Source organism: Herpailurus yagouaroundi, unplaced genomic scaffold (assembly GCF_014898765.1).
Source record: "Herpailurus yagouaroundi ecotype Mexico unplaced genomic scaffold, PumYag 160, whole genome shotgun sequence".
Taxonomy (NCBI): domain Eukaryota; kingdom Metazoa; phylum Chordata; class Mammalia; order Carnivora; family Felidae; genus Herpailurus; species Herpailurus yagouaroundi.
The window spans coordinates 20,884,026-20,899,447 of record NW_024412401.1 but is presented as its reverse complement, the minus strand read 5'-3'; the positions used below and the strand labels follow the sequence as shown (position 1 = coordinate 20,899,447).

The 15,422-nt window shown below is 53.6% G+C and overlaps 1 protein-coding gene across 6 annotated transcripts in view; it reads left to right on the top strand.

The window, feature by feature from the left end:
* The window catches only part of TLN1 (talin 1), a 31,883-nt gene extending 17,889 nt beyond the window's left edge, over positions 1-13,994 (top strand). For 2 of the 6 annotated variants that reach the window (XM_040481623.1, XM_040481620.1), the window contains exons 27-58: positions 61-269; positions 630-749; positions 957-1,154; positions 1,351-1,490; positions 1,673-1,766; positions 1,869-1,958; positions 2,068-2,190; positions 3,350-3,493; positions 3,968-4,129; positions 4,364-4,504; positions 4,598-4,779; positions 4,971-5,103; positions 5,311-5,412; positions 5,502-5,672; positions 5,764-5,913; positions 6,023-6,124; positions 6,201-6,320; positions 7,174-7,320; positions 7,494-7,660; positions 7,775-7,958; positions 8,049-8,174; positions 8,270-8,386; positions 10,956-11,141; positions 11,269-11,376; positions 11,692-11,694; positions 11,907-12,012; positions 12,213-12,337; positions 12,434-12,559; positions 12,682-12,744; positions 12,841-13,023; positions 13,162-13,290; positions 13,420-13,994. In XM_040481623.1, coding sequence (XP_040337557.1) covers positions 61-269; positions 630-749; positions 957-1,154; positions 1,351-1,490; positions 1,673-1,766; positions 1,869-1,958; positions 2,068-2,190; positions 3,350-3,493; positions 3,968-4,129; positions 4,364-4,504; positions 4,598-4,779; positions 4,971-5,103; positions 5,311-5,412; positions 5,502-5,672; positions 5,764-5,913; positions 6,023-6,124; positions 6,201-6,320; positions 7,174-7,320; positions 7,494-7,660; positions 7,775-7,958; positions 8,049-8,174; positions 8,270-8,386; positions 10,956-11,141; positions 11,269-11,376; positions 11,692-11,694; positions 11,907-12,012; positions 12,213-12,337; positions 12,434-12,559; positions 12,682-12,744; positions 12,841-13,023; positions 13,162-13,290; positions 13,420-13,545 — 4,277 coding nt within the window. In that variant the 3' untranslated portion in view covers positions 13,546-13,994. The remainder of the gene's footprint in view (positions 1-60; positions 270-629; positions 750-956; positions 1,155-1,350; positions 1,491-1,672; positions 1,767-1,868; positions 1,959-2,067; positions 2,191-3,349; positions 3,494-3,967; positions 4,130-4,363; positions 4,505-4,597; positions 4,780-4,970; positions 5,104-5,310; positions 5,413-5,501; positions 5,673-5,763; positions 5,914-6,022; positions 6,125-6,200; positions 6,321-7,173; positions 7,321-7,493; positions 7,661-7,774; positions 7,959-8,048; positions 8,175-8,269; positions 8,387-10,955; positions 11,142-11,268; positions 11,377-11,691; positions 11,695-11,906; positions 12,013-12,212; positions 12,338-12,433; positions 12,560-12,681; positions 12,745-12,840; positions 13,024-13,161; positions 13,291-13,419) is intronic. The other 4 variants (XM_040481619.1, XM_040481618.1, XM_040481621.1 and 1 more) reach the window with 3 other exon arrangements.
* The last annotated feature ends 1,428 nt before the right edge of the window (positions 13,995-15,422 follow it).

Sequence of the window (15,422 nt, the reverse complement as noted above, 5' to 3'; positions counted from 1 at the left end):
AGAAAGCCACTGGAACCAGGGCCTGGCAGTGAAAGCCCCTTTTCCCTTCTGTCTCCCCAGGGATTGCAGCTAGGGAAGTGGCAGGTGGGCTGCGGTCACTGGCCCAGGCTGCTAGGGGTGTAGCTGCCCTGACATCGGATCCTGCAGTGCAAGCTATCGTGCTTGACACGGCCAGCGATGTTCTGGATAAGGCCAGCAGCCTCATTGAGGAAGCAAAGAAGGCAGCTGGCCATCCAGGGGACCCTGAGAGCCAGCAACGGCTTGCCCAGGTCAGGTTTGGGAAACAGACCGCTTCCCCGTACGGCCCACCCTGACTGGAACAGAGTCTCAGCCACACTGACAGACACCTTCTCAGGTCTGCTCTTGACAGCTCTTGTCTGGATTCCACGGTTTCCCTCAGTCCTAGTAGAAGTGTCTCAACCTGCAGCAGGGTTCAGCTGAATGCCAAGCGTGGGGCAGTTTGGTCACTATCACTTGAAACTCTAACTTCAGCCCCTTCAGCTACACACGCCCTTTCCTCCTCACTTTTAGGGGCAGTAGAGCGCTTATTTCCCAGGTCCCATGAGTGGAGGAGGTGCTCTCCCAAATGGTTTCTTTTTTGGCAACACCCGTCTCCTTTTCTACCTCAGGTGGCTAAAGCAGTGACTCAGGCCCTGAACCGCTGTGTCAGCTGCCTGCCTGGCCAGCGAGATGTGGACAATGCCCTGCGAGCGGTGGGAGATGCCAGCAAGCGACTCCTGAGTGACTCGGTAGGAAGACCAGGGGTGTGGGGGGCACGTAAGAGCTGAAGACTCCAAGCTTCTCTCCACGTCTAGACCTCTCCTTGACCTTGACTTCCCAGTTTTACCCCCTTTTGTTACTCCCAGGCTCAGTGCCCACCTCCCAGCACTCCTTGACTAGACTCTCCCTCACATCGTCCCCCATGCTGGCTTCTGACTTTCTTTCTGACCCCGCAGCTTCCCCCCAGCACTGGGACGTTTCAGGAAGCTCAGAGCCGGCTGAATGACGCTGCTGCTGGGCTGAATCAGGCAGCCACAGAACTAGTGCAGGCTTCTCGGGGAACCCCTCAGGACCTGGCCCGAGCCTCAGGTCGATTTGGACAGGACTTCAGCACCTTCCTGGAAGCTGGTGTGGAGATGGCGGGACAGGCACCGGTATGCAAAGGCACGGGGTCTGTTTCAGGGGTTAGACAAGAGGTGCCCGTGTGACTGCATGGTCCTAACCTCTGCCTGGCTCCCCCCACCCCCCACCCCCCTCTAGCACTATTTGAGTGTCTAGGACACAGAGCCTTTTAGAGACAGATAAGAAAGGACTGACTGGACAACATGTTGACCTTTTCGCCTTCAACAGAGCCAGGAGGACCGGGCCCAGATCGTGTCCAACTTGAAGGGCATCTCTATGTCTTCAAGCAAACTTCTTCTGGCTGCCAAGGCCCTATCCACAGACCCTGCTTCCCCCAACCTCAAGAGTCAGCTGGCTGCAGCTGCCCGGTAAGTAGGAGCTGGGAAGCCCAGCCCTGGAATGTTGAAGAGACTGGGGACAGGACATGTCATGAGAAGTCCCAGCTTAGGAATGGTTACAGATGAAAGAGAAATAGCTAAAGACTTTCTATGCGTATAGGACCCAAGAATGATGACCTGTGCATGCATTCACTCAACTCTGTTCCTCCCAGGGCGGTGACCGACAGCATCAACCAGCTCATCACCATGTGTACCCAGCAGGCGCCAGGCCAGAAAGAGTGTGACAATGCCCTGCGGGAATTGGAGGTGGGTGCTTGGCAGGCTAAGTGCTGTGAGGTTAAGGAAGGTACTCTGGGTTTGGGGGTCAAAAAGGTGTCTTGAACCTTACTTTGTCCTCCCCCTATACAGACAGTCCGAGAACTCCTGGAGAACCCAGTCCAGCCCATCAATGACCTGTCCTACTTTGGCTGCCTCGACAGTGTAATGGAGAACTCAAAGGTAAGTGTGGCAAGGAACCCGGAGGGCAGAGGACAGGAAGATGGAACTAGGGACTCCTCTACCCCTCTGAGGACAGGAACTGGCTCTCCTGAAACCCTCTGTTTCTTAGGTACTGGGCGAGGCCATGACGGGCATCTCCCAAAACGCCAAGAATGGAAACCTGCCGGAGTTTGGGGAAGCCATTGCCACGGCGTCCAAAGCCCTCTGTGGCTTCACCGAGGCGGCTGCTCAGGTTATTCCCCTGCGACGGTCCCTGCAATACCTCTGCTTTCTCTACCCCACCTCCTCAACAGCCGGGCACTTGAGTAGATAATCAAGAAGTTACGTTTGCAAAACCAACTCTGTGGAAACTAGTTCTTTCCCCTTCTGAGTGGGGGTGTTTGTCAGCAATCTTAGAATACCAACAGTTCTGGCTGCTGTCACCCCTGAGCCCCTGATACCTTGGGTTATGATTATACTGTCTAATGAGGGGGCCTTTTCCAGCCCTGGCTTTCTTGGTATATGCTAATTACCAAGTGCAAGTCATTTTTCACATAGTTACTACTTTATTAAAACAGTGCCAGTAACTAAATTTCCAGTTATTTGAGTCACCGCTTAACTGTGCCTTTTTATGCAGTTATGAAGTATAAACACAACCCATTAGCTATGAGACTGTTTTGCTTTAGTATATGAAGCCTTAAGACAAACTGGCTTGAGAGTTCATCTCAGAGTGTTTCTCTGAAAGCCTCAATCTTGCTTCCTCAATCTCCCCTATTGCCCTTTGCCCTGTTCTGTTGGGTGGCCTCTTTTTTATGGTATGAAAAGCATAAAGAGGAAACAGAAGAGCTACTATGTGTTAAATGAAGTATGAATCAAACCTATGATGGTCTTCTAATCGTAAAAATAAATTTGGCAATCGTTATACCAACCCTTCCCTCTTTCCAAATCTCTGAAGCTTGGAAGTGTTATAAATGAAAATGATCCTAACAACCTTCCCAGTATTGGAACTGTTTCAAAGAGACTTTGTGCTCATGCACATGTGTGTGCATGTGTGTGTGGCAGGGTGGCTTTCAAACCTTTTTTTATTTCTACTTAGAGTAAGCAGTACTTTTTTCCTTATGATCCAGCAGATACACATCTCAACAGAAGTTTGATTAAACTCTGTGTGTTTTTTCTTTTTTTTTGCTTTTCGTTTTTTGTTTCTTTTACTTTTTTAACCTTCTGAAACGTTCAAACACATTTAACAAAACAGGAGCGTTTTTTTCTTTTTTATAACGTAATTATTATTTGTGAACATACTGCCACTCACACAGAACCCTGGATGCCAGACTTGTCCCTCCTATCACTGTTTGATCCCACGTGGGGGATATTCTTGATTTCTCACCCCACTCCCAACCCTTCTCTCTCTCCAGGCTGCGTATCTGGTGGGGGTCTCTGATCCCAATAGCCAAGCAGGGCAGCAAGGACTGGTGGAGCCCACACAGTTCGCCCGTGCAAACCAGGCGATTCAGATGGCCTGTCAGAGTTTGGGGGAGCCTGGCTGTACACAGGCCCAGGTAACTTAAGGGAACAGGTGCTGTGAGCGAGCCTGGGAGAGGGTGGCGGGCCAGGATGGACTGGCCCCATGAAGAGAGAGGGAGAGGTGAGATGTGGGGAAGTAGAGGCTGGAGACGCATCTGTGACCTTCCACACACAGCTTCTCTGTGGGTGATTGTCTTCTCCTGCCGTGTTTCTTGTCACTCTTAGTTACTGCTAAGTTCGCAACTCCTCTGTAGAAGTTCGAATCCACTCTCCTACTTACCCTATTACGGGTTCTCCATCAGTGTGTCTGTCTCTCATTTCCCCTGCCCCATACCGTTCACCTTCGGGTATCTGTCTCCCACATCTTCCCTTTTCAGGTCACTCTGTCCTTCCTAATTAGACTTCCAAAGGTACCGCTTTCCATCCCCAAGCCTGCAGGGGCTCTCGCCTGGGTGTGGAGACTTCCTTCCTGCCCTCATCGTGGCTCTTCCACGTGTCTGTCTCCTCAGGTGCTCTCTGCGGCCACCATTGTGGCCAAACACACCTCTGCACTGTGTAACAGCTGCCGCCTGGCTTCTGCTCGCACCGCCAATCCTACCGCCAAGCGCCAGTTTGTACAGTCGGCCAAGGAGGTGGCCAACAGCACAGCCAATCTCGTGAAGACTATCAAGGTTGTCAGTGTTTGAAATTCCCAGCCTCCCTCTGACCTGTCCAGTCTTCTCTCCCCTGGTTCCCCCATCAGTCCCTGAAGCCTTCTACCAAATCCCATCTGCCTGAGCCCAAGCCCTATCCTGTCCATACTGCTCATCACCAGCCTCTCCTCACCTCTGGCCCAGGAGAGGAGAGCCACGCATCACTTTCTTTGCCTACAGTCAGTCCTGAGGGCCTGTCACTTCCACTTCCAGGCGCTTGATGGAGCTTTCACAGAGGAGAACCGTGCCCAGTGCCGAGCAGCAACAGCCCCTCTGCTGGAGGCTGTGGACAATCTGAGTGCCTTTGCATCCAACCCGGAGTTCTCCAGCATTCCTGCCCAGATCAGCCCCGAGGTGAGGCGGTGTGAAGACAAAACCGATGCACTGGCTGCCCCCTCGTCTTTGCAGGAGTCTTGAGACTCACCCCGCTGCCTCTTCTCTCCCCAGGGCCGGGCTGCCATGGAGCCCATCGTGATCTCTGCCAAGACAATGTTGGAGAGTGCCGGGGGACTGATCCAGACAGCCCGGGCCCTAGCAGTCAACCCCCGGGACCCCCCGCGCTGGTCAGTGCTGGCTGGCCACTCCCGTACTGTCTCAGACTCCATCAAGAAGCTTATTACAAGCATGAGGTATTGAGTGGGTAGACAGCCAGTGTGACCAGGGAACATACTTGTAGCAGCGTGGGGCGGGGACGAGTAGTGCAATGAGGTGGGATAGTGTTGGAGGGCCCTTGTTGTCCAAGAATTGGGATACGGGGAAAGATAGGCCAGCCTGTTTTAAAGGGATCTTCTTGGTATTGGAGCCTATGATGTATCTATAGGGACAAGGCTCCAGGGCAGCTGGAGTGTGAGACGGCCATTGCAGCTCTGAACAGCTGTCTGCGGGACCTAGACCAGGCTTCCCTCGCTGCGGTCAGCCAACAGCTTGCTCCTCGTGAGGGAATCTCTCAAGAGGTAAGGGGGAACAGGGTTCTACAAAAGGTTGTGTCTGGGAAGAGAGATGGCAGACTCGAGAGGATGGGGGGGTCCAGGTGTGTGCCTCACAGAGACATCAAGGGTATGGGAGGAACATTCCAAGGGGACTCCGTCAGTTCGGTATGGAAGGAAGGGGAGGGTCCTGTTCCAGCTCACAGTTAGGGCTAACGTTCACTTCCTCGCCAGGCCTTGCACACTCAGATGCTCACTGCAGTGCAAGAGATCTCCCACCTTATTGAACCGCTGGCCAGTGCCGCACGGGCTGAAGCCTCCCAGCTGGGACACAAGGTACCTGGGAAGACATGCGGGTAGTCCCAAGGTGGGGCAAGCGAGGGTTCCTGGCCCAGCTGACCTTCCACTCGAACCCCTTGCCACAGGTATCCCAGATGGCCCAATACTTTGAGCCGCTCACTCTGGCTGCAGTGGGTGCCGCCTCCAAGACCCTGAGCCACCCACAGCAGATGGCACTCCTGGACCAGACTAAAACCTTGGCAGAGTCTGCCTTACAGTTGCTGTACACAGCCAAGGAGGCTGGCGGGAACCCCAAGGTACCGAGGGCAGGAGGGAGGGTCTGCTAGTAAGAGGTCAGTGAAGCAGGAACAACAGAGCCCGCCTCCACTCACTCACTCTGTCCCACAGCAAGCAGCTCACACCCAGGAAGCCCTGGAGGAGGCTGTGCAGATGATGACAGAGGCCGTAGAGGACCTGACAACGACCCTCAACGAGGCAGCCAGTGCTGCTGGGGTTGTTGGCGGCATGGTGGACTCCATCACCCAGGCCATCAACCAGGTTAGAGTCTTGGGGTGCCTGTGGTCAGTGGCTACCCTGGGCTAGGGTCCCCGAGCACTGTGTCAGACACTCTGATAATCTTCCTACTTCCCCCATCTTCCCCCCTCAGCTAGATGAAGGACCAATGGGTGAACCAGAAGGTTCCTTCGTGGATTACCAGACAACTATGGTGCGGACAGCCAAGGCCATTGCTGTCACCGTTCAAGAGATGGTGAGTTTGGAAGAGTATAAGATTACCCCCGGAGAGCTCAGTTTGGAAATAACTTTACTTCTTCTGTTATCATCAGGTAACTAAATCAAACACCAGCCCTGAGGAGCTGGGCCCTCTTGCTAACCAGCTGACCAGTGACTACGGCCGTCTGGCCTCACAGGCCAAGCCTGCAGCTGTGGCTGCTGAGAATGAAGAGGTAAACACGGGGGCAGCTGCCGTGAATATCTTCCCCCAGGCCCTCACAGAAAGTCACAGTGGCGTGCCCCTTGTCCCCATCATGTCAGCCTCTAGGGCTGTCCCACCTTTACTCTGTCTAGTCTTCTATAGAAAAGGGAACACACGCTCAGGACCACTCCACTAAAGAGTGATCAGGGGCGCCTTGGTGGCTCAGTCAGTAAGCATACGACTCTTGATCTTAGGGTCATGATTTCAAGCCCTGCGTTGGGCGTGGAGCCTACTTAATTAAAAAAAAGAAAAAAGTGATCAGGGCTGTGTAGGGACAGGATCAAAGTCACAGGGATAAAGGAGATAGCCCACGATCTAGAGATTTCCTGGTCTGCCGCCATTGCCTCTGTCGACACTCCTGCTGTCCTGCAGGTCTATAATCTCTTCTTAGTTCCTCCTTGTTGCAGACCCATGAAGCTCTTCCTTCCCTAAGCTCCTGGCTTTCCAAGAAAGCAAGTAATTGGATCTTAGCATGACACACCTAATCCCCAACCCCAAACCCCTCCCTTACCACATATGGCCAAATTGTAGTCCCTGGCCCTCTGATTCACATCCCCCAGCATAAAGGGCTTCTCCTCCACCTCCTCACTTTGCTTCACATAATCCTCACCAGTTGGTGCCTACATGCTATTATTTTCCATGTGTAGGAGGTGGCCTCCCGCCTGAAGGACATGAAACAGGGAATCTGCACGCTGGGCACTTGTTCTCACCACCCTTTAGTCTACGATGCATGTTTTGTTAGGTCCTTAGTGACTCCTCCAAGCACAGTTGGGGGCACTGTGAGTGTCTTGTAAAATCCATGTCCCTTTCCTATCTGCTCACAGATAGGCGCCCACATCAAGCACCGGGTGCAGGAGCTGGGGCACGGCTGTGCTGCTTTGGTCACCAAGGCAGGCGCCCTACAGTGCAGCCCCAGTGATGCCTACACCAAGAAGGAGCTCATAGAGTGTGCCCGGAGAGTCTCCGAGAAGGTGACGGTGCTCATCCCCATGGACTGGGGGGCTGGCTCCCCCTCCCTGTAGCCTCCCTTCCCATCCTCCTCCAACCTTCACAGCCCTCTCCTCCGTACCTTTTCCCAGGCACCAGTGACCTTTCCCTTCCACGAGGCACTGACCAGAGTCTCCATGTGACTTTCCTCCCCCAGGTCTCCCACGTGCTGGCTGCACTCCAGGCCGGGAACCGTGGCACCCAGGCCTGCATCACAGCAGCCAGTGCTGTGTCCGGCATCATCGCTGACCTCGACACCACCATCATGTTCGCTACCGCCGGTACCCTCAATCGCGAGGGTGCTGAAACTTTCGCAGACCACCGGTGAGGAGGGAACTGGGCCTCACAGAGGCAAGCGGGGGAGTCGGGGGGAGCAGAAGAGGCTGGAGGGGTTGGAGGAGGACTGAGAAGGGCTGACTGGGCTGGGCCCTCCCTCAGGGAAGGCATTCTGAAGACTGCAAAGGTGCTGGTGGAAGACACCAAGGTCCTGGTGCAGAATGCAGCTGGGAGCCAGGAGAAGTTAGCACAGGCTGCCCAGTCCTCCGTGGCCACCATCACCCGCCTTGCTGATGTGGTCAAGCTGGGTGCAGCCAGCCTGGGAGCTGAGGACCCTGAGACACAGGTATCCATTTGACACCCCTAATTCTGGCCAGAAACACTGCCTGTTCCCCCTTTCCCTCTCACAGACCAGAGCCTCTGCTCTCCCACGCAGGTAGTGCTGATCAACGCAGTGAAAGATGTGGCCAAAGCCCTGGGAGACCTCATCAGCGCAACAAAGGCTGCAGCTGGCAAAGTTGGGGATGACCCTGCTGTGTGGCAGCTCAAGAACTCTGCCAAGGTTGGAGGGAATGAGAGAGGGAATGAGGGGCCAATCGGTGCACTTTCTCCTGTTCCTTAAAACGCCCCCCTCTCCACCTCCTCTGATGCCCCCAGGTGATGGTAACCAATGTGACATCATTGCTCAAGACTGTGAAAGCCGTGGAAGATGAAGCCACCAAAGGCACACGAGCCCTGGAGGCAACCACAGAACACATACGGCAGGAGCTGGCGGTGAGCGAGGGTCTGGAGCACTGGGGACTTGGGTTAGAGAGGGATCGAGACAGATTGTGAATCTGTATTTCACATATATTCACGGACAGAAACGTAAAGAGTCGCACTCATTGTCCGCGCTCACTGCCAGACTCCCTAAGTGAGCTGCACTGGTGTCTTTCCCTCCCCCACCTACTTAGTCCTCAGCATTTCACAACTGCCTTCCCTCACCCTCCCACTTTCCCCAGTCACCAGTGCCCCTTAGCTGCCACATTCAGTGCCCTCTTCTTGGCCTTCATCTTCTTCAAACATTTCCAAAACATTTGACTTTGTTAACAAGCCTCTCTGGAATCTTTCTTCCTTTGGCCCTCCTGACACTGGCTTTGCTCTTGCTTCTCCAGCATCTCTTCTGTAGTCGTCATCAAACCACCTTCAACCTAGTAAACGTGGAGGCCGGCCCAAAATGGTGCAAATCGCCTGATTTCCCTGTCCTCTTCTCTGGCAAGTTTAACCACTTTCACGATCGTTCTCTGGCAAGCTGACTTCACCTCTGAGTTTAGTTGTTCTCAACTGCCTGTCTGACATCACCACCAAGAGGCCATGCCACCCAGCTTCTGGCCCCCAAGCGACTTCCTCTTCCCATGGTAGCAGCCTCCATCACCTGTGACTTCCCTGTCTTCTTCACCAAATCCCGGCCACTGCAAGTCCTCCCAGCCACCCTCCCTTCTCTTCTTTCACCCCTCCTCTCTCTGCCCCGTCAGCACCCTGCTTGGGATCTTCATCCACTCTCCTCCGCTTTGATTGCTGTGTTAGTTTTCTGCCTCATCCTCCCCTCTCCCTTCAATCTCTTGTCACTCTCGTCTCCTTCTCCTCTTTCTCATTTCCGAATTCACCTTTCTGACCCTCTCCTTGGAGAGGAAAGTTAACTGAAATTCTTAATTTTCTGCCTCCCAAACCTTATCTTTCACTCATCTTTCCTATCTTGGTAAGTGGCACCTTTTAATAACTCAGCTTCTAAAGCCAGGAACGCAGCTGTAATGTTGTTCTCTCGTTCCCACATCTGAGCGCATCAGCAAGACCTGTCAGTGCTCCCTCCACGCGGATCTCATGTTCTCTCTTCCCCATCACTACCGCCTCCAGATCATCCCCAGTCCTTCCATGCTTCTGTATATTTGTGCGCTAGCCTCCATCTGTTCTCCCTGCCCCGACACTCACCCCTCTGATGCATTCTCTGTACACTGTAGCCGAATACACTTTTGAAAATATAAATTAGATTGTGTCACTTTGCTTAGAACCCTTTAGTGACTGCCCTGCCATCTTTGGTAAAATCCACTCTTGGCCGCCACTTCCCAGGCCCCTGCCAACTTCCCTAGTCTCATTGGTCTTGCTCCTCGCCCTTCCCCAGCCCCAGGCCGCTGCACTGTCACTCCTGCTGCTGCAGGCCCTTGCACTTGCTTTGCTTCAGCTTTTTTAACATCTGGCTCCTTCCAGTCCTTCAGGCTGAAGCTTAAAGTCCTCTCCTCTGGGTTGCCTGGCTGGCTCAGTCCATAGAGCATGTGACTCTTGATCTCAGGGTTGTGAATTTGAGCCCCACAATGGGTGTAGAAATTACTTTTAAAAATAAAGTAAAGGGGCGCCTGGGTGGCGCAGTCGGTTAAGCGTCCGACTTCAGCCAGGTCACGATCTCGCGGTCCGTGAGTTCGAGCCCCGCGTCGGGCTCTGGGCTGATGGCTCGGCGCCTGGAGCCTGTTTCCGATTCTGTGTCTCCCTCTCTCTCTGCCCCTCCCCCGTTCATGCTCTGTCTCTCTCTGTCCCAAAAATAAATAAACGTTGAAAAAAAATAATAATAATAAAGTAAAATCTAAAAAAAAAAAAAAGCCTCTTCTGAGAGAGGCTTCCCTGGCCATCTACCGGAGAAAGGACTTCACTTTTGTTTCTCAGCACAGCACCCTCTTTACTTCCTTCACAGCCCAGTTCAGTCTCTAGTTTTTCTGTGTGTTTACCTATTTATTGTCTGTGTTCAAAACTATAGGGTAAACTCCATGAGAACAAGGACTTTGTCTCCTTTATTCCCCCATTGCATTCCTAGCATGTCACACAGAATCTACCACTAGCCGATTTTTAATAATTTGCTGGATGAACACATACATCAAAATATTTTTGATTTTTATATGTTATGTAAAAGTCCAAGTTCCTTGGTCTGATAGTCAAGGCCCCAAAAACCTTTTCTTCACCATCCCTGTAATTCTAGAACATTTTTTGGTACACTCTCACTTGACATTCTGGTTATTCATGCCCCCGTTTACCTAAAATGCCTTCCTGTTATCTATGTCTTTTAAGATGCAGCCCCTTGCCCCCACTCTGCCACTCACCCCCTCAAGGCTTCTCTGTAGTTGAAGAATAAAAACCCAGCTCAAATAACCCAGCTGTGATGTGTGAATGTCTCCAAGGACCTGACCTACAATAAGTACTCATTGAATGTCTGTTCTTGAACACATGGATGAATGAACCGGATTATACAAGTAGAGTGCTACGCTGTCTTATGGTCTCACACACTGTACAATTTTTCTTTTTGTCTTATCTGCAACAGGTCTTCTGTTCTCCAGAGCCACCTGCCAAGACCTCTACCCCAGAAGATTTCATTCGCATGACCAAGGGTATCACTATGGCAACAGCCAAGGCTGTTGCCGCTGGCAACTCCTGTCGCCAGGAGGATGTCATTGCCACAGCTAATCTGAGTCGGCGTGCTATCGCAGATATGCTTCGGGCTTGCAAGGTAAAAACCCTGATAGGCAGAAGCCTGAGACGGCTAAGTAGCTTTGGGGCAAAACACGGGAGGGGCGAAACTGCGGGGGCTTGGGCCTGGAACTCTTTGGGATCCTAAAGCTAACTGTATGGGATAGGAAGCAGCTTACCACCCAGAAGTGGCCCCTGATGTGCGGCTTCGAGCCCTGCACTATGGCCGGGAGTGTGCCAATGGCTACCTGGAGCTGCTGGACCACGTGCTGCTGGTAAGGAAAGCGGGTGTTGTCTGCTCCTCACACCGGCCTCCCTGAGTACACAGTCCCCTCCCGTGTGCCTCAGTCCCAGCTCTCGATTCTTTTGTTCAAATCTCCTCCCCACTCCACCTTCTCTTTCCCAAATCTGTTCTGATTTCCAAGTCTCCCTTCCACTGGGGCCCCATCATTCTTAGCATCTTTGGTTTTCCCACTTACCTCTTCCTCTTGGTTTTTCTTATCTCTTCTCTTCCCACCCAACCTCCCCCTTCTCTACCTTCATCGTCTCTTCTTTCTTCTCATTTCATCATTCTCCTTGCTCCTTGTCAGCCGGTGAGTGACACACAGCCCCTGTCTTCACCCTGTGTACAGTGTGATGCCCAGGGTGCACCTGCCCAGGGGGCATGGTGTTTGAGGGCTGTGGTGTGGAGGGGTCTAGGGATGGGGTGGGGGGTCACGGTCTGCCCTGTTTCTTACCTCTGGTAGGAGCTCAGATCTGATGCTTTCTGCTCCCTGCCCGCCCCCGACCCCCCAACCCCCCCCAGACCCTGCAGAAGCCAAGCCCAGAACTGAAGCAGCAATTGACGGGACACTCAAAGCGTGTGGCGGGTTCAGTCACTGAGCTCATCCAGGCTGCTGAGGCCATGAAGGGTGAGAGGTGACCAGGGACAGGGAGGGAAGGGAAACCTTTGTTATGGGGAGATCTCTGCTTCCTGGTTGGGCTACTCTGAGTTGGCCGCTGCCCACAGTCCCCACAGGTGCCAGGGGCCAGTGATACTAACCATGCTGCCCAGTGCTCCTGACATCCCTGCTCTGCCTTGGCCCTTTTCTTCCTCCCTTTGTCACACCAGGAACAGAATGGGTGGACCCAGAGGACCCCACAGTCATCGCTGAGAATGAGCTCCTGGGAGCTGCAGCTGCCATTGAGGCTGCAGCCAAAAAGCTGGAGCAGCTGAAGCCTCGGGCCAAACCCAAGGTCAGTCCTCCTGCCTCCTGTTCCCTACCCTCCCGATGGCAGAATGTCCCTACCTTCATTTTGCATCTCTCTCTACAATCTTTCTCTTCATTTTAGGAGGCAGATGAGTCCTTGAACTTTGAGGAGCAGATATTGGAAGCTGCCAAGTCCATTGCAGCAGCCACCAGTGCCCTGGTAAAGGCTGCATCAGCTGCCCAGAGGGAACTGGTGGCCCAAGGGAAGGTAAGTACTTGGATACCCAGAAGAATGGGGACAGCTCTGCTGTCCACACTCGAATGGATCCCAGGCATTTACACACCTACGGCGAGCACAGGTCTGAGTAGGCTCTCCTCTTTCCTCCACAGGTGGGCGCCATTCCAGCCAATGCACTGGATGATGGGCAGTGGTCCCAAGGCCTCATTTCTGCTGTGAGTGCGCAGTACCCACTAGGTCCCTCAGCTAGGAGACTAGAGGGGAAGGACCAGGGCAATAGGCATATGTTAATCTAATCCTCCTCACTTTAGGCCCGGATGGTGGCCGCAGCCACCAACAATTTGTGTGAGGCGGCCAATGCAGCCGTGCAAGGCCACGCCAGCCAGGAGAAGCTTATCTCATCAGCCAAGCAGGTAGCTGCCTCCACAGCCCAGCTCCTTGTGGCCTGCAAGGTCAAGGCTGACCAGGACTCGGAGGCAATGAAACGGCTTCAGGTGAGGAACCGTGACCATCCTGCTGTACCTTGGGCTGTGCTGCTTTAAACTTTTCCCCCAAGATGTGCTTTTCTGTGAGGGAGTAGAGGGACTCCCTCTCAGCTGAGTTCCCAGCCTCACACTGCTTTCTCTGCCCAGGCTGCTGGCAATGCAGTGAAGCGAGCCTCGGATAACCTGGTGAAGGCAGCACAGAAGGCCGCAGCCTTTGAAGACCAAGAGAACGAGACAGTGGTGGTGAAGGAGAAGATGGTTGGGGGCATTGCCCAGGTGAGCTTTGCCCCGGACACCCTTAAGCACACTGCCGGCCAGGCAGTCACATTGCCTGTGCCGGCCGCAACGGCCCCGTACCCTAATGCACATACTTGCTGAACTGAGTCCCCTATCTCCATCCCTCAGATCATTGCCGCACAGGAAGAGATGCTTCGGAAGGAACGAGAGCTGGAAGAGGCGCGGAAGAAGCTGGCACAGATTCGGCAGCAACAGTACAAGTTCCTGCCTTCAGAGCTTCGAGATGAGCACTAGGGCAGCCGCTTCTATTTAATGCACACCCAGCCCAGAGACTGTGCCTGCCACTACCAAAGCCTTCTGGGCTGTCGGGCCCGACCTGCCCAACCCCAGCACTCCCCCAAGTGCCTGCCAAACCCTGGGCCTGGGCCTGCCCAGTCCCGCTGCACATCCCCTGTCCCCTCCCTGACTCCAAGTGCCTTCATGCCCTAGGGCCCCCTAAGTGCCTGCCCCTCCCTAGAGTATTAACGCTCCAAGAGTATTATTAACGCTGCTGTACCTCAGTCTGAACCTGCCAGGGCTCCCGCCCGCTCCACCCTGCCAGCAGCTTCCAGCCAGTCCCCACAGCCTTGGCTCTGCTCCTCCTTTTTTGATACTGTCTACCCCTACCCCCAGCTACCTGTGGGGACCGCAGGGTTACAAGCCCCAAACAGGTCATGCTCCAATAAAGGTGATTCTGCCTGCGACCTCTGCCTGGCCTTGTGAGGAGATGGGAGATTCCCCTCAGACAAAGAGAATGTGGGGGAAAGAATGGGATTCAGTTCTGTCACCAGCTTCATCTGGCTCAGAAATGGGAGTGGGGGCACACTGTGGCAATCTGCCCCCCGCCCCGCCGCCCCTTCCTCCTCCTTGCACCCAGATCCCCAAAGTCACCACGGTTGGGAAGCTGAGAAGGCCTGTTCCTGTGGTCCCCTATCTCACTGGCCAGCGCCTACGCCTCACCAAGTGGCATCACCCTGCTGCTGGGACAGCAGCTGCCAGTGCTCTTTGTGACTACCAGGGACACTCGATCTTCGTAACCGTTCAGAGTATTTGAACAAATCCAATTCCTGGCCAAATTCAAATTTTCAAAAGCAGCTTTGCTAAAAAGAATAAGCTGATAAGATACAAGTGTCTGAGCCTCAGAGAACTATGGCCACAGATTTGGTTGAGGGTCCTAACAAGCAAAATACCCCCTGAGGCTGCACCGGCTAGGTTCTACTGTTGATGTGCTGGGGGACTTCTGGGCCCTCCTGGGCCTGTTACTCCTGCCGAGAACAGCGCTGGAAGAAAAAAACTGAAAAAGCTTGACCCGGGTGTCTTGGTTAGCGGGCACAGCTCCCTGCTACTGGCAGCCCTGTTCCAGCTGCCATGCCTGTCTTTGAGGTTAAGCAGAGGGAGGTGGTCAGGGAGGTGGGTGTCGCTTCCCCTCCCGTCCACATTCACCACCTCTGCCCACACAGCGTGGACCACATGGCAGTCCTCAGGCCTGTCGCTATTTTCATGCGTGGTTCTTTAACCAGCCCTGTTGCCCAGGAGGTTAATTCCTTGCCTCCCCCTCCAAGTAAAACACAAACACCACCCACTACTACTCTAGGCACCTTTCACCTCCTTGAGGCCATGACATCTTCCATTCCCGCTGCATTAGAATAAGTTTAAAGTAGATGCAATTGCTTTGCCCTCCCCAGGGCAGCCCATATGGAAGGTGCCAACTTCCTACCATCACTGCTGTCACTTGTGATTAATTCATTCAATATTTACTAAGCCATGCCCAGGCTAAGCACTGGAAAATAGAGATGCATTATCACCTCTGACGCAGAGACCTGGCAACTCCAGTACATATCACTGTGGCCCCCTAACCCCAGATTCAATGTCCTAGCATCGTGACTTGGGAACCGTAGAGATCAAATCCCTTCCACAGCCTCCCCAACGAGTGGTAGTCCAGACTGTCTGAACTCCTCCAGCTATAAGCCCAGGGCAGCTGCTTATTCCTTCCACCACTTCCCCGCCATGTCCCCAGGAACTGTGACCAGTCACATACCTCTCACTAGTGGTACAGCAGGGAGCCTTCTGGGGAGAGGCTCAAATATCCATTAGACCAGCAGTGCTTAAAATGTGATCCACCTAAGGGTGCC